This window comes from Bison bison, unplaced genomic scaffold (genome assembly GCF_000754665.1).
Source record: "Bison bison bison isolate TAMUID 2011002044 unplaced genomic scaffold, Bison_UMD1.0 scf7180017864332, whole genome shotgun sequence".
NCBI classification, from domain to species: domain Eukaryota; kingdom Metazoa; phylum Chordata; class Mammalia; order Artiodactyla; family Bovidae; genus Bison; species Bison bison.
In genome coordinates this window covers 1,720,551-1,748,363 of record NW_011494904.1, presented here as the reverse complement: position 1 = coordinate 1,748,363, position 27,813 = coordinate 1,720,551, and the positions used below count along the sequence as shown (strand labels likewise).

Here is a 27,813-nt window from a genome sequence, read left to right as displayed (position 1 = left end):
AGAAGGCAATGGCAACCCACTCCAGTGTTCTTGCCTGGAGAATCCCAGGGACAGGGGAGCCTGGTGGGCTGCCATCTATGGGGCCACACAGAGTCGGACACGACTGAAGCGACTTCGCTTAGCTTATCTGTTAAGTAGCCACAGAACCATTTTGTGAGACAACTTTTTTCTCCTTATGATACCAACCTTAGATGTTTGAATATGCCCTAGAGTTTCCTAACATCCCAAACATTTTACTCTTAAAATTAGCAACTTTTCTTTCTACAGCACTTTTCCTGGCAATGATGATGGTTGTGGTGATTTTGTTTCTTTGTTTGTTTCCTTTGATTTTAGTATTGCTTTAGTCTTTAAGGCATTCACTGAGTCTTACTGAGTTCTCCGAATAAGATTAACATCTCATAATCCATTTTATTTTTATTTTTTATTATTTTTTTTTAAATTTTATTTTATTTTTAAACTTTACAATTCTTCATCCTATATTACAATTGATATTTATGAAATATCAGTGAGGTAAAATATGAGGTGACATTCTTCCTCTTTTGCTTATGTGGTGATAGAACATCATCCCTGACCCAGCTGGCTGCCCATGAGTTGGGAAGGGCTCCCAGGATCCCCTGGAAGCCTTTGCCTGAAGCCCTTCTCCCACCCCCTGAGGAGCTCGCGCTCTGTCTCCAGTCACGAGCTGCCGGCCCCCGCTGAGCACAGGCCTGGCCACCAGGCAGCTCTGAGGACAGCTCGTGGATCAGAAGCGCGCCCCTCTCAGCCTGCCTGCAGGCACTGGGGTCCCGCCTGCTGACCAGACACACACTGCCGTGTCCATGGGACAGAGGAAAAACTATGCATTTGACTTATGTCCTGGTTCCTAATATCCTTGTTACATGATGAGTGTCTTTGTATGCCAACGAGATGACTCAGGGCAGGTGGGAGCAGGGCCAGCTTGGGGAACTTCAGGATGGGGCACTGGTTGACAGAAGTACCAACCAGGAGGTCAGAGGGACACACGTGTCAGCCCTCCCTCTCGCCTCCAGGTCAGGCAAGAGAGCCCATGATCAGGTTAATCGCAGCTGTGCTGTGAGGCTTTGCTGAGACGCTGAGATGAAGAGGCACAGAGGCCTTATGTTACAGTGAACACGTGGGTGCTCCTGGAGGCCATGCATGCACTGCACCCAGAGAACGTGGGGCCTCGTGCAGCCCTCCTTCCGTGTTCTTGCCCTGTACATGTCTTCATTTGGCTATTCCTGAGTTCGATCCTTTACAATAAAAGCTGTAGTAGCAGGTACAGTACTTCTGCAAGTTCTGTGAGGCATCCCAGTAAATTATAGAAAATAAAAGGGGTGCGGGGAGTGCATGAGAACCCCTGAATTTATCATTGGTTAGAAGTACAGGTGATCCCCATAACTTGCCCTCTCAAATAAGGGCAGTCTTTATGGGACTGAGTCCTTAAACATGTGGGTTCTGGGCTAACTCCAGGCAATGAGTGTCAGTGAATTGGGAGACACCAGTAGGTACGGAGAAGTGGATGGTGTTAGAATGATGTATTAGACATCAGATAAAAACAAATAATCCACTTATGTTCTTCCCAGTGTTTGCCTTGTGCTTTTTGTTGCATGGAAGTTCCTCAGACTTATTTGTCTTTTCTCTAGATATCTATCTGCCAGATTTGATGTTTGTCTGTGTGTAGTAAAATGTGATCAGTGATTTAATCATAATATTTTAAGTATGTGATTTTGTTCAATAATGTGTTAATACATTTAATTTAAATGTTAATTAAAAATACAGTTTAGTTGTCTTCCAACCATCCATCTATCCACAGAATACTTAAGTATATTCCCCGGGTTTAGCTTTATGTGGATTACTTGTGACTTTTACTAGGCAAGGATGTATACACAAAAACACTTTAATAAACAGAGTTTACTTGTTCTCAGAGTAACAGTAAAGAAAGTTTGAAATTTGTTTCCCATGTACTCAAAGAACCCCCGATATCTTTTCATTCTTGATGTAGGTGACCTTGGACAAGAGAGCAGAGTTTCCCCATCTTTTCTTTGTACATTTTTCCCCTCTCAAAAGACCATCATTTTGAAAAGTGCTCAAATTGTGTTGAAATAGATTTAATTTTAAAAACACACTCTTTCTTTGCCATCTTTTTCTTTTTTTTTTTATTTTATTTTTAAACTTTACAATATTGTATTAGTTTTGCCAAATATCGAAATGAATCTGCCACAGGTATACCTGTGTTCCCCATCCTGAACCCTCCTCCCTCCTCCCTCCCCATACCCTCCCTCTGGGTTGTCCCAGTGCACCAGCCCCAAGCATCCAGTATCCTGCATCAAACCTGGACTGGCGACTCGTTTCATACATGATATTATACATGTTTCAATGCCATTATTCCAAATCCCCCCACCCTCTCCCTCTCCCACAGAAGTCCATAAGACTGATCTATGCCGTCTTTTTCTTAATTGACTGATTATTTTGTATTGTTTATGCAGGTCAAGGACTTTGATTTTCAACAAAAGATATTTCTTAAATGTGGTTTGTGTATGTGAGCTTTACCAAAATTTTCCTGTTTTTAAAAATCTTTTGTTTTCTTCATTTCTGGATTTAAAATTTTAAAGGTTTTTAAAACTTTACCTGAAATTCACCTTTCCTTTATTTTTGTGGATTTTTCATTGTTATTGTAAGGTTTTTCATGTGTTTTGTTTCTAGAATATTTTACTTTTTTATATTATGATTTTGTCCTTTTAAGGCATATAATATTCTCTCTTTTAGTTTCTGTAGAAACCCTGGAAAAGAACTTGAAGCAGATGGGAAGACAACTTCAACAGCTTGAGAAAGATTTGAAAATCTTTCCCCCTCCTGAAGACTTGCATGATAAGTTTGTGACAAAGATGTCCATATCCTTTGATATCTAAATAACTTTAAATGACTAGTCAATTAGGAATACAATTTACTTAACCTTTTAAGTGTACTTGCATAACCAGAAATCACTGTATAATGCCCAATTACAGAAAATTTATCCTTTACCTTCTTGCAAGGAAATTTATCAAGGGTTTTGCCTGTAGTGAATAATACAGAGATTTATTCTGTTAATTTTATTCCTTTTTTTCCTTTTTATTAATCTAATACATTCTCTCCTCATTTTCCTTCCATATGCCCTATTTCCTTCTGATGTTCATGGTAAATTGAAAGGATAGGAAGATTCAATTTGAGGAAGTTTGAATTTATTATCATGCTGTGATATAGATACTTTTGAAATGGACCAATACTTCTGAAGCAGAAGAAGACTTTATAAACTGGTGTGCCTGTCAGCTTAATTTCAACAATGAATTTTTACATATCAAAAATTAACGCATATTCGAGAAACTTTAAAATTTCCTTTAGAAATACTACACTGTTCCAAAAAGCAAAACTGAACTTACACAGTCTTACTGGTATAGGTATTTTCCTGACCCAAGTTACATGGACCAATACATGTGTGTATGTATGTCTGTAGATATGCATATATACATAAAAACTAATAACATTAGGAGTGTCCTGCTTAATTTAAGGTTCTTTGAATTTCATTATCTTTGGTTGCACTAACTTTGTCAGTGGGAAGTGAAAGTCGCTCAGTCATGTCCGACTCTTTGCTACCCCATGGACTATACACTGGAGTGGGCAGCCTTTCCCTTCTCCAGGGGTTCTTTGAAACCCAGGAATCAAACCCAGGTCTCCCGCATTGTAGGCGGATTCTTTACCACTTGAGCCACAAGGGAAGCCCAAGAATACTGGAGTGGGTAGCCTATCCCTTCTCCAGGGCATCTTCCCGACCCAGGAATCAAACCTGGGTCTCCTGCATTGCAGACAGATTCTTTACCAACTGAGCTATCAGGGAAGCCCCACTTTGTCAGTGAACTCATCTGTAATGAGTAATTGAAGTAATAAACTTTTTTTTTTATTTCCAGAAACTAATGTTGAGTTGCTTTCCAAACCATTCTGTGAAATTAGAGACATATCTTTTGCCTTATAATAAAATATTACAACTGTACATTTTTAAAATCCCATATGGGCTTCAGAATTCCATGTGAAAGGATAACCCACTTCTAAACAAGCACTTATAAGTAGATACTCCTAATATTTTATTTTAAACTGAGATACTTAAAATAACTACTTTTCCTCTTTTCATTTCTTCTTCCCTGAGATTTGGCAAATCACAAAATTATTATTTGGCTTGTCATAGACTTTATTGTCCTGTATACTTTCAGCTTAATTGTGAATTAGTTCAATTTTAGCTTTCTGCACCATCTCTTTTGGGAAATATCATAAAAGTTCACTCGAGCAATAATCAATTCAGGCTAATGTGTTTGTTTCCTTTCATATGTTTCCTATCCACACAGTTTCTTCTTTTATTAGGCAGGATATCTTTATCACTACATTTGAGAAGGTTATGTTTTGAAAACTGAAGATGAAATCTGTGTTTATCCAAGGTGTTTGCCACACCTTCTCCTTTGGCAAAGTATGGTTAAGCCTAATTTATTATTGTAGAATTACATGTTGCATCATTCTTAACTCCCCCCACCCACCATTTTATGATGTTACAATATTCATATGTGACAATATTGTGATCATTAAGAACTGTTCATTGAGGCACTTTTTATTGTTCCCTATAGATAGAAAGCATTTTTGAAAAGGTTTTGCTTGCATACAATTTTCAGTAATACGTTGTGCATGTACTAATTATGAATCTCAGTTATCTGGAACATAGGACCTGAAATAAATTCTTGAGATTAGAATAAGGTTAGTAGAATCCTGCTCAGCAGACAATTCAGGACCTATCCATATTTGTGTTCATATGACACAGAAGCTGAATGATGTTGGCTTATTGAAAGGTATGCAGCTCATAAAAAGCAGCCAGCAGGAAATCAGAAACAGGAAGGATGAAGCTTTGTTGGAAACAATTTTTCATTCTGAGTGCAATTATACTCCATGGACAAGAAAGCTCCTACATCCTGTCGCTAAATATCACAACCTAGATGCCTCTAATGAACTGATTAGCATTCATGTATCTCTTGGAAGTCAGATATATGAACAGTTGGTGCACTTTGCTATTGACAAAGCTTGTAATCATAAATATTCTTTGCTGAGATTAGATTGCACTCGTTTGCTTTTCATTTTAAACATACTAGTTTCTAAGTAATTAAATTCATTCATTGCAAAGCTTTGTTTACTTTAATTAGGACTGACAACAAGTCAGATTTTGAATATTAAATACATTTATACAGATTTTATTAAAATGGAAAATTGTGAGCTTCTTACAGTATCTTAGAAAATGGAAGAATTTGGGGACTAAATGCACAATAAATAAACCTGTGTTTAACTAAAGTTGGGGTTATTAACTCTGGCAGTTTGTTTATGTTTTAGGTATTAGTGCTTATTAGTTGAAAGACATATCAAACGTTTGGTTCATCAGTTAATTCTGAAAGAATATGTGTGTTACCAAAGTTATTAATGGTTCATTTATGCAAATAGATATCTAGATTGAACAATCATGATTTACTGAACTATTAAATAATTTGTTAATTGTTTTATATTATAGTGATACAATTTTATTGTAATATCATGAAATTTCATGAGTAGCACTCAATTATAGTATATTGTATTTTTATTCTAGCAGTACTTGTTTTCTTTACATGCACATCTTAATATTAAAAAATACAAAATTATATTCTTTAAAAGGCATACACAGTTATTTCATTATCACATTAACTTTTTAGTAATAATTACCCTACTTTTCAGTTGCTAATAAGTCTGGTGAGAAGTGTAATTAGAGTAATTTCACTGTAAGTATTTGCCTGAAATATTTGTTATGTGATTTGTGGTAGGGTCACCAATATTGTTAGGTGTACATACTTTTAAAATTCTTTGTCCATGAGAAACTGGGAAAATGCCAGGATTAGTGTCATGCGATGCTTATTCCTTTCTTTTGACCTTTACATTCTGGAATATATCTTAAGGAAAAATAACAAATAGATCCTAGCACATCACCCTCAGAATTCTCCTTACACAGGCCTTTGCATTTCTCTTTTCTCCATGTCCCACTGTCTCCCAAGTCTCGTAGAAAAAATCATTTTACTTGATATTTTTGTATTTGCCATAGAACTTACATGACAAGTTATTTGTCACTTTTCAATTTTTTAGTCCTCAAATTTCTTCTTTGTGATCACAGTTTATTTTCACATTTTCCTTTTTGCTGTCCCGCTGTATAACAATATTTTGGACACTCTAGAAATTACTAGGTAGATGCTAAAACTGTCCCAATAAATTCCTTGAGAGGAAAACTTGCATATTACTTGTATCTATATTTCACACTGCATAAAGCACAGAATTTTTCTGGTAAAGCAACTTAGTACATTTTAATTTAATTTAAGTGTGATTAGGAAGTAAAATGGAAGAGTGGAATGAGTGAAATGTAAACTTGCATAATACATGGTCCATTTGCAAGAGTGGGAAGTTAGGTAATTGAGTGATTTGTAAGAGCAGATTTTTTCTCTTAAATTAGTCTTTCCTCCTTTTGTTCCCCTTGCTTTCCCTCACTTGTTTTCCATTTAACACATTGTCAACAAACTTTAAAGACTTGGGTTAAAATATGCTGCTCTTCATCCTCTGTACAGCCTCAGGTCTACAGTGATCTCTTCCTTCGCAGAGGTCTTGGCACATTCACCATGTTGGGCTTGACAGGCATGCGTCGGTCACTGTCACTTTCCCAGCCAGGAGTTCCCTCACTACTCTGCATAAGTTAGGCTCTGTCGCCCTGTACAATATCACGAACAAACGTTTGTTTTTATCACCCTTATTCCTGTCTGAATATCTCATTCATCTATTTACTGTCTGTCACCACTCTCTAGAATGCATGTTTCATGGAAATGGGGACTTTGCTACCTTGTTAGCCAGGGTTTTCCATTGTGTCTAGAAGAGATGTTCTCAGTGGGGCTTCGTGAATACTTGTAGATTAGCTGACTGCCTGGCCGTCTGGGTCCCGGGTCATTGAGAAGATCTTTTAAAGGTGTTAGATGTGTAGCACCGGTTGAAGCTGATCCTTGTAACGTGATTAATGGAAGTAAAAGGTGTCTTAGGTGGGGAGGTGCAATGATATGCCAATAAAAGTAGAATCTATTTGTGCTGTATTGCTTGCGAATGAACAGAATTTGTTTAAATCCCAAATCTCAGTCTGACTACTCAGTTGGCCAAAACTAAACATATGTTGTCCAGCGTGTGTGAACACAGATCTGGTTCTCTTGTACCTTTCAAATGGGGAAATTCCACTGGGTCAAGTAGAAGTTCATCAGAATATTGCCTTAGTCTTGATAAAGGAAAAGAAAATAGATTTCACAAAAGTGTCATGTAATTGGATATATATCAATGTTTCTGTAATGAATTTTATCAAACTTTTGTTGAATAGCCTGCCTTTCTGTAAAGCTTTTTATAAATATAGGACTTGTGCTGGGGAAAAAATAAAGCCTTGTTACTACTACAATTATGGGCATTAATTTCTAACTGAAGTTCAACAATTGGCATGAGAACACCTGTGTTTGCTTTTTCTTTCAAATGATGATGTTTTTTTTTTTTAATCTGAAGGTTCTGCTATCTCTTAATGAGATAGTACCCATCACTAGCCTCATTAAAGTGGCCCTTTATTCCATTCTATCAGATAGTCATTTATACTTCTGAGAATTTATTTGGCTATTTCCAACATCATTGCAATTCAATCACAATCTTAGCATTTTTTGTCAGTAATTCCACTATTTAAAGTTGTACTTCATTTCCTTTGGGAGCAAATTGTTATACAGATAACAATGATGCTGCTGCCGCCGCCGCTGCTAAGTCACTTCAGTCGTGTCGGACTCTGTGTGACCCCATAGACAGCAGCCCACCAGGCTCCCCTGTCCCTGGGATTGTCCAGGCAAGAACACTGGAGTGGGTTGCCATTTCCTTCTCCAATGCATTAAAGTAAAAAGTGAAAGTGAAATCGCTCAGTCATGTCTGACTCTTAGCAACCCCAAGGACTGCAGCCTACCAGGCTCCTCCGTCAGATAACAATGATAAGAATATTTAAAACTCTAGCTGTTTGAAAAAGACCATGTAGTTTCCATGGTTTTGGCTCTTGATCCTCTTTCACATCATATCATTTAATGGAATTTTGCTATTTTTATTAAGTATGTCCAGGCATATTTCTGACATTTTATTAACTCTTGATTCTTACCTGAAAATCTAAGAAGTGTTATTGAATAATAGGGCTTTATTTTAACTTATTTACCAAGCCTATTCCTGTGAAAGAAGGCTGAGCGCCGAAGAATTGATGCTTTTGAACTGTGGTGTTGGAGAAGACTCTTGAGAGTCCCTTGGACTGCAAGGAGATCCAACCAGTCCATTCTGGAGATCAGCCCTGGGATTTCTTTGGAAGGAATGATGCTAAAGCTCAAACTCCAGTACTTTGGCCACCTCATGTGAAGAGTTGACTCATTGGAAAAGAGTCTGATACTGGGAGGGATTGGGGGCAGGAGGAGAAGGGGACGACAGAGGATGAGATGGCTGGATGGCATCACTGACTCGATGGACGTGAGTCTCAGTGAACTCCAGGAGTTGGTGGTGGACAGGGAGGCCTGGCGTGTTGCAGTTCATGAGGTCGCAAAGAGTCGGACACGACGAAGTGACTGATCTGATCTGATCTGATTCCTGTGAATGGGCATATTCCTAGGTATTAGAAAAAAATTATTAGTATTTGTGGAGTGATTCATGTTGGTGTATGGCAGAAACAAACTCAAAATTATAAAACAGTTATCCTACAATTAAAAATAAATAAACAAAAACCTGAAGGCCTTATAAGTCATGTTGAGGCAAAATATGAGTACCTGTAGAACATACAATTAGGAATACCCACCATGTAGTACAACCTGTTGTCCAGGGCAACTACTTTTTAGGAACTCTGTTAGCTCATAACATTACATCCAAATTGTATGTGTTTGTGTATGAATGTATATATGCACGATTTTATGAAGAGAGTTCCATGATTTATATTAAGCTTTTAAAAAATTTATTTTGTAATTGGAGGAAAATTGCTTTACAATGTTGCGTTGATTTCTTCCATACAGCTTTGAATTAGTCATATATATATATCTATATATCCTCTCACATCAGACTTTTGAGACTTCTTATTTTTCCTACCACAATTTAAGAGTGATGACAGTAGAGTGAAATTAGTCATCACCACCAATACAGTTGCAAATGATTTGACTTAATACAACATCTAGAGAAAGGGCAGACAGTCACAGGTGATTAGCCCCCCAAATGTGGCAAGTTGCTTAGTCGTGTCTGAGTCTTTGTGACCCCATGGACTGTAGCCCGCCAGGCTCCTCCGTCCATAGGATTTTCCAGGCAAGAATACTGGAACGGGTTGCCATGTCCTTCTTGAGGGGATCTTCCTAACACAGGGATTGAACTGGGTCTCCCACATTGCAGGCAGACGCTTTACCATCTGAGCCACCAGGGAAGCAAGAACAAAGCACGTCTAAGGGATTGAACTAGAAGGACAAAGAACTTCATTGCACAGAGTACAGTGGACTGCAAGTGCTGTGTACTCAGTGGAACAAGTAATCACTCTTAGCCGCAGAGATTAGACAAGGGGGCTTCATGGAAGAGGAAGAATTGAACTAAGCTTAGAATGATAGGTTTGGACAAGCAAAGGCAGAAAACGATTCCTCTTTTAAATGAGAGGTAAGGCAGCTCAGATGGTAAAGCATCTGCCCACAATGTGGGAGACCCGGGTTCAGTTCCTGGGTCAGGGAAGATCTCCTGGAGAAGGAAATGGCAACTCACTCCAGTATTCTTGCCTGGAAAATCCCATGGATGGAAGAGCCTGATAGGCTACAGTCCATGGGGTCACAAAGAGTCGGACATGACTGAGTGACTTCACTAAGGCTATATAAATGATCTGTGTGGATGTAGTCTGTATTTGGGACATAAATTTTAGTTCATAGATTGAATAAATGAACCAACATTGATTTCTGAACTTGGTAGGTAAATAAAGGGATGCTTACTGTACATTACAAATGAATCAGCAAAAGTTCCATGTAATGATAATTTCTGAATGCATTTGAAATGTGATTTCTATTTACATAAATTCACTTCACCTATAGCATTTCACAAATATGGTTGTTTCACAAGACAGTATATGGAGATACATGTATGTATTATTAGAATTGCTTACGATTTTTTGATTTTAGGTACAGAATGTTGTTCATTCAAGGATTAAAAATGGTACTAGATATAAATGCATTGCCCGCTAGTACTATTTTGATCTAGATTTTTAGCAAGTATAAAGAGACATTTGAATATTATTGAAACTACTGAACTATGATTTTAAATCATATTATGGGATCTGATAAGATAGGCAAATTAGAAGAAAAATATCCTTGAACCCAATCGTAAAAGCAAAATGTTAAATATTTAACTTTTCTGATTGTTTTACCACTGTTAATTAGGAATCACAGTGAAGATTTCATCACTGTATAGTATGGATTGAATTGTAAGAATGGTTAACTCTAATAGTTTTGGCATTTTGGAGATGTGTAATAATGGCTAACAATTAAAACATATTACTTAAGGATTTCTTTTTCCCTAAAACATTTCTTTGTAAATTTCAGAGTACCTTAACTATAATATACAGCTTTGTTATCAGTGCAAAAGAACAATATGAGAAACTTTCAAAATTACATGAAAACATGGACAAGTTATACCAGAATATAATGGCGTACTATGCCATCGACGTGAAGAAGGTGTCCGTAGAAGACTTCTTGACTGATTTGAATAACTTCAGAAACATGTTTATGGTATGTTAAAAATCTTAATTTGTTTTTAAAAAGTATTTATATCTATATTACTTCATTTACTGTTTAGTAATTCATTCTACTCCTGTTGTCTGTAGTAAAACTTATGTTTTCAGATGTTGAAATTTAGCTTTAAAAATTTTAGATTTTTAAATCTATTGAAAAATGTGTGTTTTGTTCTCTTTTGGGCCTTCCCAACATTAAGTTGTAATCAGAAATTTTGATTGAAAAAGTGACAAATTCTGAAGTTTTTCATAAAGACTCCCCTCCTGGCTGATTACAAAGCACTTTTATAATAAGTTTTTGGCTCTGAATTTGTTTCTTTATGCTTAAGATAAATTTTTATTTTTGTGGTATAATTTCACCAAATTCTGTACGGTTTTTATGAAGCTTTTTTTTCCCTTTTCTTTTCTTAATGCATTGTACAATAAGCTACCTGCGATTTGCCTTTGAATGGATTTTAAGTTCCTAGGGTTTCCTTTAGATGCTTTAATAGGGAGGTCAGGTCTCTGATGTGGAATCCTTTCATTTAGGCATTAAAAAGATCTTTTGAAAAGTATTAGCTGATTAAATGGGGGGAAAAAAACCCACACACATATTAAAGTGAGAAAGCATTGTTGTCTCCCTAGGGAAACTGGTGATACATTTTCATTTCTACGATGAAAAATTACATTGTTCGTAATAGATGGGTGAGTCACTTTTGTGTTTCAGCAAATGTTTTTGGGGATTAAAAACTTTTGAGGTATAAAGAAAAAAAAAGATTGAATTTAAAGAAGGTTGAATTTATTTTTAATTTCAGGAAAGCTTTATTGCTAAATTTATTGGACTTAGTTATAATCACCTGATTATGACTAGATAGCCTTTCAATAAAAAGTCAATATTTTAAATGAAAATTGGTTCACAAGTCTAGTTTACTTCCTCCATAAATTCACAGTGTTTTTCAAAATTATTTTTTCACTAGCAGAAAAAACTTTGACTATTAGATATACTTATGTGCCCATATGTGTGATGTACTGCATAATATGCTACTTTAATTTTTATGTTTTATGAGTCAACATGGTTTAGTAGAAATAGCAAAGGCTTTACAGTTTGAGAGAACAGGGTTTGGATTCCACACTAGTTATATGACTATAAATACTTGTAACATTTTTGAGCCTCAGTTTCCATATTTGTAAAAGGAAATGTTAATTCTTCTCTGAGGGTAGTATTTAAATACTAAATGAAATAAGTATTAAGTATCACAGCTCTTGGTACATGGTAGTTGCTTAATTATTATGCCATGACGGGTTAACTCAGTAAACTTGAGGTACTCAAACCCTGCACATTTCAAAGAAATTGCTGGTCCTTGGCTGGCTCTGGGGAGAACAACTGTAAACTCTTGGAATATCCTGCCCAATAAAGTAGTTTTTGTATACCCGGGACCTTGGGCCAAGCTAGATAGTTATGCAAAAAAATGTGGTTTATTATGAACACTTGTTTTTGTTCACCTGGGGCCACACTGTGTCGCCTCATCCTTTGTGTGGTGTTGAAGACTGAGGGGCCAAGGTCATTCATGGTGGTGGTGGTCTACATTCTGGTCTGCATGACTGACCTCCTCAATAACTCTTGGTATCAAGGCTTGGTTGAACTTCCCTTCTTGGCAGTACATCATATCACATGTGTTGTGACGTGTCCTTGCTGGAATAATGAAACTCTACTGGGAGAAGACAACTGTGATTTTACTCTGTATCTTTTCCCTGTAAGAAGCTGTAACAGCGAGTATAACAAAGTTTCTGAGTTCTGTGGCTCCTTCCAACAAATTATCAAACCTAAGGGTGGTCTTGAGGATCCATGACATAAAATTACAAAATAATAATACCCATCAGATACTGAATATTTTCTGTGAACAAGATAGTTTTCCAAATGCCTTACACGTATCAGCCAGTCTTCCTGATAACTCTGCATCCTTTTGCTGTTTCTGTTCCCCACTTGAGCAAATGAAGAAAGAGGCCAAGTCCATATTGTATGGTTTTGAATCACATCTAATTCCACATCTGCCTTAGATCTGGTAGGATTTCTGTGGGTAACTTAGCATCCTTAGTAAGCGGTGGGCAGAGGGAAAAGTGTTTGAGTGGAGAAAGGTTCAAGGTGGAGGGTGATAAGGTGAGAGCTATAGTTTGTTTCAGAGTTCACATGGCTCCTGGAAGTACCTGCTACCACACACTTCCTACATACACAGACATGCACACACTCGCTCATATTCATGTTGTACTAAATTAAAATCATTAGAGCTAAGTATAAAATACTGTATTTGAATAAATAATTTGGAGAGGGAATTTTCTTTAGAATAAAAATAAGCATAAAGAAGACTATAAGGGAAGTACAATTTTGCAGACAGATTTTTTCTTCCTTTTTTTATGGTTATAGTCCTTGAATTTTAGAGATTGTGTCCTTTTTTTTTTTTTTTAATTGGGAGAAAAGTGCTGTACAGTAGACGTTTAGAAAGACCACAGTGTCAAGACTGATAGAAATTACTGAGAAATAAATGTCTGTTTGTCAGTGTCTTCTGATCTCTTAGGTTGCTGTTTAATTCCATACTATTCAACTTCAGAAACTATGCTAATTTCAGTGAGTTAGTATGAAAATATTAGGGATAGATGTGGAACTTTCATATGTTGAAGGTTGTTCTGGAAAGTCACATTAATACAATAGACATCTAGGCTGCTTCCATTTCCTAGCTGTTGTAAAAAGTGCTGCAGTGAACATTGGAGTATTAAAGTACATGTGTCTCCTTCAGGTGTGGTTTTCTCAGAGTATATGCCCAGTAGTGGGATTGCTTGGAGAAAGCAATGGCACCCCACTCCAGTACTTTTGCCTGGAAAACTCATGGATGGAGGAGCTTGGTGGGCTGCAGTCCATGCTAAAGATCGGACACGACTGAGCGACTTCGCTTTCACTTTTCACTTTCATGCATTGGAGAAGGAAATGGCAACCCACTCCAGTGTTCTTGCCTGGAGAATCCCAGGGACGGGGGAGCCTGGTGGGGTGCCTAGGTCTATGGGGTCCCACAGAGTCAGACACGACTGAAGTGACTTAGCAGTGGGATTGCTGGGTCATATGGTAATGGGGTTCCTGGGTCATAGTCCTTGTTTTTTAAGGAATATACATACTGTTCTCCATAGTGGCTGTGTAAATTTACATTCTCACCAACAGTGCAAGAGGGTTCCCTTTTCTCCATATCCTCTCCAGCATTTATTGTTCATAGAATTTTAAATGATGGCAATTCTGACTAGTGTGAGGTGATACTTCATTGTAACTTTGATTTGCATTTCTCTAATAATAAGCAATGTTGAGCATCATTTCTTGTGTTTTGTGGCCATATGTCTTTGGAGAAATGTCTGTTTAGGTCTTCTGCCCATTTTTTTATCGGGTTGTTTGTTTTTCTGGTATTGAGCTGCTTGTATATTAATGGATGTGTATAGAATCTAGAAAGATGATCCTGATGAGCCTATGTTCTGGGCCGCAGTGGAGACACAGACACAAAGAACAGTCTTGTGGACCCAGTGGGGGAAGGAGAGGGTGGGACGAATTCAGAGAGGAGCATGGAAACACGTACACTACCATATGTAAAAGAAATACCCAGTGGGAATTTGCCGTGTGACACGGAGAGCTCAGCCCAGTGCTCAGTGGCGACTAGCGGGGCGGTCTGGGGTGGGAGGTGGCGGAGGGGGTTCGGGAGGGAAGGCTGATTCATGTTGATGTATGGCAGAAACCAATACAATATTAGGAAGCAAATATCTTGCAATATAAAATTTTTTAAAAATACACTAGACAAAGACATATTTTCTCTTTAAGTTTCTATTAAGTTTACATTGTTAAAATGCTGAATATGTTAAAATATGTTCACATTGTTACATCATTCACAGGCATTCGTGACCCAGGTCATGAATGAGCAGGAAATTCTCCAGAAAGTAGAGATCTGTCTGGTATTGCACATAAGAAGTTGGAGCACTCATTCTACACCTGCCCTCTACTACAGCAGCTTTCTGTGGAGTGTTTGCTCTGGAGTTCAGGCCATTCTGCTTATTTTTCCCAGTGCCCGGTGCACTCCCTCCATATTTTGCCTAGCTTGTTTATTGTGCTCACCTTTCTGATCTCTGCTGAGACTTTTCTTCATCTAGTATCAGATGCCCCCAACTACAGTGGGTGACATTCTCTCATAGCTAACACATCTACTGTCAGTCAAATGCCAGGTGCTATTCTATCATTTAATCCTTATAACAACAAATAGATGTGGTATGTGTACTGTGATTATTCCCATTTTACAGATGAGGAAACTGAGGCTTAGAGAGATAGTGACTTGCCCATTGTTACACAGCTAACAGGTGACCAAATGGAGATGCTAGTCCAGGGAGTCTCCCCAGAGTTACTAGAATCTCCCATCTAATGTGTATAGGAAGAGCTGTTCAGCTTCTTTTCTTTCTCTCTCCCTCTGTCCTTCCCTTCTTCTCTCCCTCGCCTCTTCCTTCCTTCCTTCCTTTTTCCTCTCTCAGACCCTTTTTGCATTAGTTAACAAAGGAACGTGTATTCTCGTCTGTTTTAACAGGGAGGCTTTCATGATCTTGTGGCTTCCTCTGAGAAACAGCTGTTCATTGTGACAGCAGTTTTGCCCCAATCTTTTCTAGTTGGGGATTCTCAACTAGGAATCAATTTATTATTGTTGTTTTAGCAATCTGTTGTGGGCGGTGTGCTCATTGGGAATGGTATCTGTTTAGAACTATTGATCAGCTACCAAGAATTAGGGAGTAAGCTTCCATTGTAATGTTTTAGCTTTATTTTTCTTATTATCTTTAGCCAAATACAGTTGCCACTGATGGAGTTGCTAGGACCCTGTCCTAGATGCTCTTCATGTGTCATCCCACTTTCTGCACAGCATTTTAGTGAGGTACAGAATGTTACCTGGAGGAAACTATGGGCCGGAGGATAACAGTCCATGCCTTAGCAGAGCTGCTTCAGAATTGCCATGCACAGGGTCAGACGGAGGGCTGCCTTACTCCACACCCTGTATTTTTCTCATTTTTAATACCATTTCTAACTACATTGTTCGTCAGAGAGTTTGTAAGAAAAGTCCAAATGTAATTTCTAAGGGTATTTTTGATAACTTACTAGAGGGAATCATCACAAAGCATTCTTCATTTCCTCACCCCTTCATAGAATAATTTTCTGTTTACATTGACGAGTGCATGATAGAAAAATGTTTGCAGGTCTGGTTCTGTTTCAAAGCCTAAAATGTTCACTTTTAAAATTAGAGGCCTATTAATACAAACCCTTGTGGTGAGGTGAGGGTTAAGGGGAGGGGTAGAGAGTCAGTACCTCTCTGTAATGGATTTTTATTTCCTGTAAGACTGATGTGGGGAATAAAGTTCAAATTGGAGGCACTAGGTGGAATGTCAGACCTCACACTGTAGGCTGAGGGAATTGGTGGCCCACCAGGCATGAGACTTCACCAAAATTTGTGCCTTCAGTCACGTACTATTCCATAACAATGATTGCTTTCCACTTTGGTCTGGTTTTAAACTCATTGTTATATGCCATTACCAATGGACCTGTTATGAATAGGGATAAAATGCTTCTCCAGGATGAACTGATGAATTTTTGTCAGATCTTAAAAGAACCCTTTTGTCCGTCTTTATTTTATCCAACAGCTATAGCATGCTTGTGTTTGTTGTTAGAGGTTAAGACTAATCTTAGTTTCTCTCATTGGTCACTGTGACTTTGAAGAATATGTTTGTCCTGGTCCCACTTCCCACTCATCTTCACATTACAGAATTTTGTTCAAACTGCTTTTACATCCTTAGGCTCAAATTACATGGTTTCTTTGTCAAGACTCTCACCTCTTATCCTGATAATGCTTAGGTTCTTTATCATTGAAAGGTCTTTTGCTACTTTCTTTCTTTAACCAGAATTAGTAGCACATTGAAACAACACTCTTAACTCCTTGAGCAAATTTCACCGTATACCTCATTTATATTGCTAAACATTGCATCTTCGACAGATACGTCTAAGTGCTTTTACTTCTTAGAATTCCTTTGTTATTTGTCGTCTTATAAGTAACATGTTTAAAAACAAAATTTCTAATAAATTTTATTTTGAAGAATATAATATTTTTCTGTTTTAATTAGACATATCTAACTATGTAGATATTCCCCAACAAACATTCCCTTCCATCAGGAAACTTCCACAAGCCTCTTATCCTTGTCCATCAGACAACAGACAGAAAGAAAACCACACTTAGGGAAAACTAACCAAACTGATCACATGAACCACAGCCTTGTCTAACTCAATGATATGAACCATGCCGTGTAGGGCCACCCAAGATGGATGGGTCATGGTGGAGAGTTCTCACAAAACGTGGTCCACTGGAGAAGGGAATGCAAACCACTTCAGCATTCTTGCCTTGAGAACCCCATGAACAGTATGAAAAGGCAAAAAGAAAAGCCACTGAAAAATGAACTCCCCAGGTCGGTAGGTGCCCAATACGCAACTGCAGAAGAGTGGAGAAATAGGTACAGAAAGAATGAAGAGCTGGAGCCAAACCAAAAACAGTGCCCAGTTGTGGATGTGACTGGTGATGGAAGTAAAGTCCGATGCTGTAAGAACAATATTGCACAGGAACCTGGAGTGCTAGGTCCATGAATCAAGGCAAATTGGAAGTGGTCAAACAGGAAATGGCAAGAGTGAACATTGACATTTTAGAAATCAGAGAACTATAATGGACCAGAATGGTGAACAGAATTCAGGTGACCATTATATCTACTGTTGTAGGTGATGAATCCCATAGAAAAAATGGAGTAGCCCTCATAGTGAACAAGAGTCTGAAATGCAGTACTTGGGTGCAATCTCAAAAATGACAGAATCTTCTCTATATGCGAGGCAAACCATTCAATACACAGTAATCCAAGTTTATGCACCAACCAATAATGCAAAAGAAGCTGAAGTCGAACAGTTCTATGATGACCTCTAGAAACAACACCAAAAAAGATGTCCTTTTCATCATAGGGGACTGGAATGCAAAAGTAGGAAGTCAAGAGATACCTGGACTAACAGTCAATTTTGGCCTTGAAGTACAGAATGAAGTACTAACAGAAATTTGCCAAGACAACACACTGGTCATAGCCAACACACTCTTCCAACAACCCAAGAGACGACTCTACACGTGAACATCATCAGATGGGCAATACTGAATTCAGATTGATTAAATTTTTCTCAGCAGAAGATGGAGAAGCTCTATACAGTCAGCAAAAACAAGAACACAAGCTGACTGTGGCTCAGATCATGAACTCCTTATTGCAAAATTCAGACTTAAATTGAGAAAGTAGGGAAAACCACTAGTCCATTCAGATATGACCTGATCAAATCCCTTATGATTATACAGTGGAAATGACAAACAGATTCAAGGGATTAGATCTGATAGACAGAGCGCCTGAAGAACTATGGACAGTGGTTTGTGACATTGTATAGGAGGCGATGATTAAAACCATCCCCAAGAATAAAGAAATGCAAAAAGGCAAAATGGTTGTCTGAGGAGGCCTACCAGATAGCTGAGAAAGGAAGAGGAGCTGAAGGCAAAGGAGAAAAGGAAAGATATACCCATCTGAATGCAGAATTCCAAAGAATAGCAAAGTAGAGATATGAAACCCTTCCTCAGTGATCAGTGCAAAAAATTAGAGGACAATGGAATGGGAAAGTCTAGAGATCTCTTCAAGAAAATTAGAGACACCAAGGGAACTTTTCATGCAAAGCTGGGCACGGTAAAGGACAGAAATGATATGGACCCAACAGAAGCAAAAGATAGTAAGAGGAGGTGGCAAGAATACACAGGAGAACTATACAAAAAAGATCTTCATGACCCAGATAACCACAATGGTGTGATCACTCAGCTAGAGCCAGACATCTGAGTGCTAAGTCAAGTGGGCCTTAGGAAGCATCACTACAAACAAAGCTAGTGGAGGTGATGGAATTCCAGCTGAGCTATTTCAAATCCTAAAAGATGATGGCATGAAAGCGCTTCACTCAATATGCCAACAAATTTGGAAAAGTCAGCAGTGGCCACACTGGAAAAGGAAACTTTTCATCCCAATTTCAAAGAAAGGCAATGCCAAAGAATGTTCAAACTACCTTACAATTGCACTCATCGCAGAGACATTACTTTGCCAACAAAGGTTTGTCTAGTCAAGGCTATGGTTTTTCCTGTGGTCATGTATGGATGTGAGAGTTGGACTGTGAAGAAGGCTGAGTGCCGAAGAATTGATGCTTTTGAACTGTGGTGTTGGAGAAGACTCTTGAGATCCTTTGGACTGCAAGGAGATCCAACCAGTCCATTCTGAAGGAGATCAGCTCTGGGATTTCTTTGGAAGGAATGATGCTAAAGCTGAAACTGCAGTCCTTTGGCCACCTCATGTGAAGAGTTGACTCATTGGAAAAGACTCTGATGCTGGGAGGGATTGGGGGCTGGAGGAGAAGGGGATGACAGAGGATGAGATGGCTGGATGGCATCACTGACTCGATGGACGTGAGTCTCAGTGAACTCTGGGAGTTGGTGATGGACAGGGAGACCTAGCGTGCTGGGATTCATGGGATTACAAAGAGTCGGACACGACTGAGTGACTGATCTGATCTGATCTGAACGTACTAGCAAAGTAATGCTGAAAATTTTCCAAGCTATGCTTCAACAGTACGTGAACTGAGAACTTCCAGATGTTCAAGCTCGATTTAGAAAAGGCAGAGGAAGCAGAGATCAAATTGCCAACATGGGTTGTATTATAGAAAAAGCAAGAGAATTCCAGGAAAGCATCTACTTTTTCTTTATTGACTATGCTAAAGCCTTTGACTGTGTGGATCACAACAAGCTGTGGAACATTCTTTACGTGATGGGACTACTAGACCACCTTACCTGACTCCTGAGAAATCTATATGGTTAAGAACAAACATTTAGAACCAGACATGAACAGACTGCTTCCAAATTGGAAAAGGATTACGCCGAGAATGTATATGGTCACCCTGCTTATTTAACTTATATGCAGAGTACATCATGAGAAACGCTGGGCTGGAAGAAGCACAAGCTGGAATCAAGATTGCCGGGAGAAATAACAATAACCTCAGATACGCAGATGACACCACCCTTATGACAGAAAGTGAAGAGGAACTAAAAAGCCTCTTGATGAAAGTGAAAGAGGAGAGTGAAAAAGTTGGCTTAAAACTCAACATCCAGAAAACGAAGATCATGGCATCCAGTCCCATCACTTCTTGGCTAATAGATGGAGAAACAATGGAAACAGCGACAGACTTTATTTTCTTGGGCTCCAAGAAAATAATGGCTGCAACCGTTAAATTAAAGGACACTTGCTCCTTGGAAGAAAAGCTATGACAAACCTAGGCAGTCTGTTAAAAAGCAGAGACATTACGTTGCCAACAAAGGTTTGTCTAGTCAAAGCTATGGTTTTTCCAGTAGTCATGTATGGATCTGAGAATTGGACCATAAAGAAAGCTGAGCACCAAAGAATTGATGGTTTTGAACTCTGGTGTTGGAGAAGACTCTTGAGATCCTTTGGACTGCAAGGAGATACATCCAGTCCATCCTAAAGGAAATCAGTCCTGAATATTCATTGGAAGGACTGATGCTGAAGTTGAATAGCCAATATTTTGACCACGTGATGTGAAAAACTGACTCATTTGAAAAGACCCTGATCCTGGGAAAGATTGAAGGCAGGAGGAGAAGGGGATGACAGAGGATGAGATGGTTGGATGGCATTATTGATACGCTGGACATGAGTTTTAGTATGCTCTGGGATTTGGTGATGGACAGGGAGGCCTGGCTAGCTGCAGTCCGTGGGGTCACAAAGAGTCCGACACGACTGAGTGACTGAACTCAACTGAACTATGTAGACTTTTTACGTTTACCGTATTATATATTCATGTATAGAACTGATGTGCTTACACTTAAAGAAGCCAGACTTTTTGGTTCATGTAGCTTTTATCCTGGTCACATGCACATTGTCTGTTGGGATGTTGAGGTACTGGGAAAAATCACTAGGCATCCTGCTTTATAAAGAAGTTCAAAGACCGTATATATCTGGACACCTCAGTTTAGGGTTAGGGTTTTGAGGTCAGCAGAAAGCAATCCCTGCCTTTTAAAAGGGATTACTGTTGGATACACAAAAGTTGGAGGAGCACTGTCGTTTTCTTGTGTGTGTGTGCTTTGGGTTTCGATGTATGTGCTGAACATTCCAATTATTATTTTCTAGTCCATAAAGTCCAGTTTGTTACTCCCTCAATTTTGTTTCTCACATATATACCTCCCATCTGAATTACGTTTGATTACAATCAAGAAAAAGAATCCCCTTCGATTTCTTCACATTTTAACTGATTGCTGAATTCTCGCTGTGATAAGCCTCAGCTTTGTTTGTTTGTAATAGTGACGTTTTGCTCTCCTTGTCACGACTGGTGAGACAGCAGGGAGACACTCCTGGCTGGCAGTGCAGGCTCTGTCTTTCGAGTGCCTTGGGTGGTGTGACTTTGGCAGGTTACCTAACTTACTGAGCCCCAGCTCCCTGTTAATAACAGCTTGCGTTTCTTAGGGATTTTACAGTTTGAAGATCAGATGACATAATGTTCGTTTACCCTCAAAATAAGTGAGTTCTCTATGGAGAATACAAGTAATTTTCAACTTTTCCATTTCATTATAGTAAGCTTGATAGTTTAAATACTTTATCTCGTTTATGCTTCTTTATACAATACTTGGAAATAAATAGCTACCTATTTTCAATCAATAGCTCTTCTTTAAATTATGTCTACAGTTTTGTAAAAGTTATGTTTCATCTAGTTAAAGATTTATCTTTTATGTTTGCGGACTTTAAGTTGAATTTTGTTTCATGTGATTGAAAGATACTGTGTAGTAAGCAAATATAAAATCAGTTGTAACTCATTTTGTCCTGCTGCTTTTGTCGATTAAATACAACTTATCTTTCCAATGAATACTAAAACTAGTGATTTGCTGAATAAAAATGAAATCATCCAATGAGAAGATATTTTTAGTGTAAAATTTTTGTATATAGGGCAGCTAGCACAAATCTCATTTGCCAAGTCATTTAAATTACCCAAAATTGATTTTTGTCAACATTTGTTATGATTACTGTATAGACCAAGTAGGTGACCAGCAGGAACTCCAAGGGCACTAAGCATCTTCTATGTGTTCCTGAAATTTTGAAGATGGGCTTACTGTAGTTTATCAGAGAGAAGAAAATCATGTAAAGTTCCTGGGATTGGTTGTCAAGCCAGCTTATATATTTCTAATGGGGAGTGTCTTCTATCCTGATTTTGTTGGGGATACAATTTGAAAATTACATTCACTGGAACTATTGTTATTCCGAGATCATACTTAGAAGTATAAAGCTCCAAACCTAGAACAAAATAAATATTCTATTGGATCTTCTTTAATTTTTATCCTTTAGTGTCTGTTTATTTAAAGAATTACATCAGTTCCAGGTGCTGAATAAATTTGGGTTTGCAACTTGAAAATGAATTCTGTTAGGTTCTTCTAATCTTTTTTCTCGATTACACCTAGATTCATTGGCTTAACTTTTCTCTTTTCCTAAAAGATTTCTTCTTACTATGCATTGCTCAGTGGGATAATAAATGCATTTGACTGACAGATTTTGTATGAATAAATTACTGGTGATTTGTATTAATGTATCTCTTACATTTTAAATATTTTGTTTACTGAAATAATATCTCACAAAGTAAAGACTAGATAATTTTTTAAAATAATGTAATCACATTTATTTAAGAATGTATTCTAATATCAAACAGCAAAGTACAACAATGCAAAACTGAAATTGCTTTTGCACCAACCTAATATTTTATATTGGGGTATAGCCGATTAACAGTGTTATTGTAGTTTCAGGTAAAGAGCGAAGGATCTCAGTCATACATATATGTGCATCCATTCTCCCACCAGACCCCTGCCATCCAGGCTGGCAATAACACTGAATAGAGTTCCATGTGCCATACAATAGGGCCTTGTTCATCCATTATGAATATAGCAATGTGTACATGACCTTCCCAGACCTCTTAACTCTCCCTTTCCCATTGAAACCATAAGTTGTTTTCTACGTCTGTGTGTCTCTGTTTTGTAAGTAAGTTGATTTATATCATTCCTGATTCCACATATAAGGGATGTCATATGATATTTCTCCTCCTTCTGACTTACTTTGTGCCACAGTCTAGGTCCATCCATGTTTCTGTAAATGGCATTATTTCCTTCTTTTTAAGGGCTGAGTAATATTCCTTTTTATATATGTACTGCATCTTCTTTATCTGGAAAGACTAGATTAATTTAATACAGTAATCAGCATGGCAATTGATAATGGAGAAAAAAGAACTCAACTAAATAGCTGATAGATCATAATAAGTATATTAATTCACATAATTGAAAAGATAGCACTTAAATAGCATACCACAAATGAAAGTGAATAAAATGGCATATTCTTTGTACATTAAATATACTGGTCTTCCATGTTCTGAGCAAAGAGAGAGAAGGAGGGAAAAAAAACACCTGAGTTAAGGCTACTTTTTGTGTTATGTTTAAACATTACCAGGTTTACATGAAGGTTGCTGGGTTTTGACTGGATAATTTCCCTGAAGAACTGATTAACAATAGTTAAAAAAAAAACGCTGTCCTGTCAACAGGCCTGTCTCTAAGCACTCTTCCTCATGGTTGCTGTCTTGTCTCTAGTCGTGCCTTTATTTACCCTTTGGATTGGGATATAAAAAGAAAATATTTATAGTATATCACTTCCAAATACAAGTGAAGAAAACATATTTAATGGAAAACTCAAGTTCTACTTCGGGAAAATCTTAGTTATGAACATTTCATACTGTATTTGTTAAATACGTTGTTGAATAGTTTGAAAAATCTCATTTATTTGAAAATTTTAGAAAGTTCTTGAAGGAATTGCAAACAAACTCATAGCATGATCATGAAAGGCCAGTAACATTAAGTCCCTAATGAGTTAATATGTAATTTGGTAAAGAGCAACTTGAAGCTAAAACTGTTTAATCATAAGCACCTGTGCATCCTTTGGGACATTCTCAAAGGATAGTTTTCTGTTTTCATAAGTTTCACAGGTCGTGGAGAGTTCAACTAATAACACCTTGTTGTGAATGTTAAGGTGATGAAATTTTGGTGCCAGGATATCATGCTTCGCAGTTCTCATTGATAGCATTTTTAAATTGGATTTGGTAATACCAGAGGACATAACTTGATTAATTTTTACTGTCATTCTAGATGCCTTTCTAAAGCATCTACCTTGTAATTATTGCAAATAGAGGTTTCTAAGAATAAATTTGTTTTTCATGAAGTAGTTATATTTAGTTAAAAAATAATTTTGATGGAAAGCTGATACATAGATCAGATCTACCTTTTATATCCTTAGAGGCTTTTTGACTGGTAGTAATTATCTAATTTTTTTCTTTCATGTTCCATATAAGTAGGAGTACAGGAATGCATTTTTAAGGTAGTTGTGAAGAATTTCTAGGAAGCAGTCATGCAATAAAGCTGAGTATTGCCTCTTTTTAAGGTTAAGTAAAGTCCTAACTGGAGAAGGCAATGGCACCCCACCCCAGTACTCTTGCCTGGAAAATCCCATGGACGGAGGAGCCTGGTAGGCTGCAGTCCATGGGGTCGCTAGGAGTCGGACACGACTGAGCGACTTCACTTTCACTTTTCACTTTCATGCATTGGAGAAGGAAATGGCAACCCACTCCAGTGTTCTTGCCTGGAGAATCCCAGGGATGGGGGAGCCTGGTGGGCTGCCGTCTATGGGGTCGCACAGAGTCAGACACGACTAAAGTGACTTAGCAGCATCAGTAGCAGTAAAGTCCTAACAAGCATTTAGTGGGAATGTGCTAGACTCCTCTATGATTGTTTACTTTGAGAAAATTAGCCTGTGTCTTCATAGTCCTAATACCCATCTCTCTGAAAAGCATGCAGATTTAAATTCACTTTGTCTTATCTCATTTCAAGGACTTGAGACAAAATTGACCACTTAGGCAAGAAGAGAAGATTTTTGAGTTTAGTAAAAACTGTACTAAGAATTTCTTGGCTTACATAGCTTAAATATCCGTTAATGCTGACAAGCATGTAACTCTGGACAAGGAGATATTTATAACTTTTTTTATTTAATAAAATTGCCATGAATTTTCTGTTATAGAAATATACAAGAAATTATCTTGTGTTGAACAGTGTTGAGGTGGGCAGATTAAACTATTTAAATAGGCAACAATCAAATAGAGAAATAAAATCAGAAAGTCAGGGTCTGTGCAAGTCTACTTGTGTACTCAAAATTTTATATTTTAGTACAATTTTATCTTATAAATACGACATATGTTTGTCAAGTAAAGGCCTATTTGGAATATACACTTTCTTAGGCTTTTTAAGGAGAGGGTGATAGGCACATTGATTTTTTAAAATTTATACAGGAAACTCAAACCGGAGCTCTGTGACAACCTAGAGGGGTGGACTGAGGTGAGAGGTGGGAGGGAAGTTCAAAACAGACGGCACATATGTATACCTATGGCTGATTATGTTGATGTAAGGTAGAAACCAACATAATATTGTAAAGCGATTACTCTCCAACTAAAAATAAATTTAAAAAATTTTACTTTGAGGGGAAAATAAAGCAATTATTAATTGTATCATTGGGCAATGTTTTAAGTTAATTTATCAAAAATGCCAATTTTCAAGTGAGGAATTTTTTGGGAAAGCACAGAAAACTAAACTCTTCCAGGAAGAAAAAAAAAGTCTCATAAAGTATATTAGATTTTTAAAAACAATGTGAGCGTCTGTGTGTGTGTATGCTGGGCACTTCTGTAAGCCCTTTAAATGTATTAATTCATTTAATTATTACAGTATCCCCATAAAGTATATGTGTAAGTGCAATTCATATATATAAGAATTAAGTCTTTAGTGCTAAATAGCTAGACTGGAAGTCAGGAATACATCTAACTTCCATGTTTAATTCAACTCTTTATTTTCCCTGCCAAGTAATCCAACTGTGTTGTATGCATGCTTTAATAGTGCTTCCTATCAACTCCATGTCCAATCATATTCCAACGTCTCTGGATGGAAGGAATTTATAATTCTCATAAGATCTGTGAAAACTGGCATTAGCCCATTTTTTGATAGAAATATATAAACGACGTAAGCTGGAAAGTGGCTCTTCCTTGATTTGTTGCTGGATAAATAATTGTGTATTTGAGGTATTTGGTTAATGATATAGTAATAATGAAAATAATTTTATAAGTTTGTAGTAATATAATATTACTAATAATAGTAGGAATAGGCACTAACATTTATATAAGGGCTACTGTGTGTCAGGCACTTCTGTGAGCCATTTTCATGTATTAATTTATGTAATTCTTACAATATCCTGATAAAGTAAGTATTATTTTGCCCATTTTACTGAAGAGGAAACTGAGATACAAGTCACACAGCTATTTAGTGCCAGGTGGAGTTTAAAACAAAGACAGTATGACTTAAGATTTGTTCCTTCTAACCAGTATGCTCTCTATCAGATCAGTTGCTCAGTCGTGTCCGACTCTTTGCGACCCCATGAATCGCAGCACGCTAGGCCTCCCTGTCCATCACCAACTCCCGGAGTTCACTGAGACTCACGTCCATCGAGTCAGTGATGCCATCCAGCCATCTCATCCTCTGTCGTCCCCTTCTCCTCCTGCCCCCAACCCCTCCCAGCATCAGAGTCTTTTCCAGTGAGTCAACTCTTCGCATGAGGTGGCCAAAGGACTGCAGTTTCAGTTTTAGCATCACTCCTTCCAAAGAAATCCCAGGGCTGATCTCCTTCAGAATGGACTGGTTGGATCTCCTTGCAGTCCAAGGGACTCTCAAGAGTCTTCTCCAACACCACAGTTAAAAAGCATCAATTCTTTGGCGCTCAGCTTTCTTTATGGTCAAAGGACAAAAGGAAATTAAACTTGTACAGGTTACAAATGATACCTGATTATTTATAGAAGCAAATTAAAAGGTCTGTGCAGGCGGCAGTTATAATTTAGATCCTTAAAATTCTCACAAATTAAATTTAATCAAATAAGAACACTTAATCACAATCAACAAACACACAGAGAAACAAGGGGTTGTATGGTAAAATGATCTGTAAGAACCCTGAGACTCTACATATTGAATTACAATTTGTGAAATGTTAAAGGAAATAGCAGATGAAATTAAAGAGAGAAACTGAAGATTACCAAAGATGACCAAGTAGGTTTTCAAAAGAACAAAATATAATTTAAGAAAATCTAAGTATGATGGTTGAAATTAAACATGCATTAAACAGCAGATACACGTTTCACATACTATCAAGTTTATGCTCAAAATCCTTCAACCTAGGCTTCAGTAGTACATGAGACTAGAAGTTCAACATATACAAGCTGGATTTAGAAAAGGCAAAGGAACCAAAGATCAAATTGCAAACATCAGGTGGATCATAGAAAAAGCAAGAGAGTTCCAGAAAAACATCTGCTTCTGCTTCACTGACTACGCTAAAGCCTTTGACTGTGTGGATCACCACAAACTGGAAAATTCTTAAAGAAATGGGAATACCAGACCTCCTTAGCTGCCTCCTGAGAAATCTGTATGCTGAATTCTTAAGAAACAACAGAACCAGACATGGTGTTCCAAGTTGGGAAAGGAGTACGTCAAGGCTGTATACTGTCATCCTGCTTATTTAACTTATATGCAGAGTACATCATGAGAAACGCCGGGCTGGATGAAGCACAGGCTGAAATCAAGATTGCAGGGAGAAATATCAATAACCTCAGATATGCAGATGTCACGAGCCTTATGGCAGAAAGTGAAGAGGAACTGAAGAGCCTCTTGATGAAGGTGAAATATTAGAGTGAA

The 27,813-nt window shown here is 37.7% G+C and overlaps 1 protein-coding gene across 1 annotated transcript in view; it reads left to right on the top strand.

The window, feature by feature from the left end:
* The window catches only part of DIAPH3 (diaphanous-related formin 3), a 563,671-nt gene that overhangs the window by 344,871 nt on the left and 190,987 nt on the right, over window positions 1-27,813 (top strand). Inside the window, exons 24-25 of the mRNA XM_010853857.1 lie at window positions 2,767-2,891; window positions 10,698-10,862. Of these exons, the coding sequence (XP_010852159.1) occupies window positions 2,767-2,891; window positions 10,698-10,862 (290 nt within the window). The remainder of the gene's footprint in view (window positions 1-2,766; window positions 2,892-10,697; window positions 10,863-27,813) is intronic.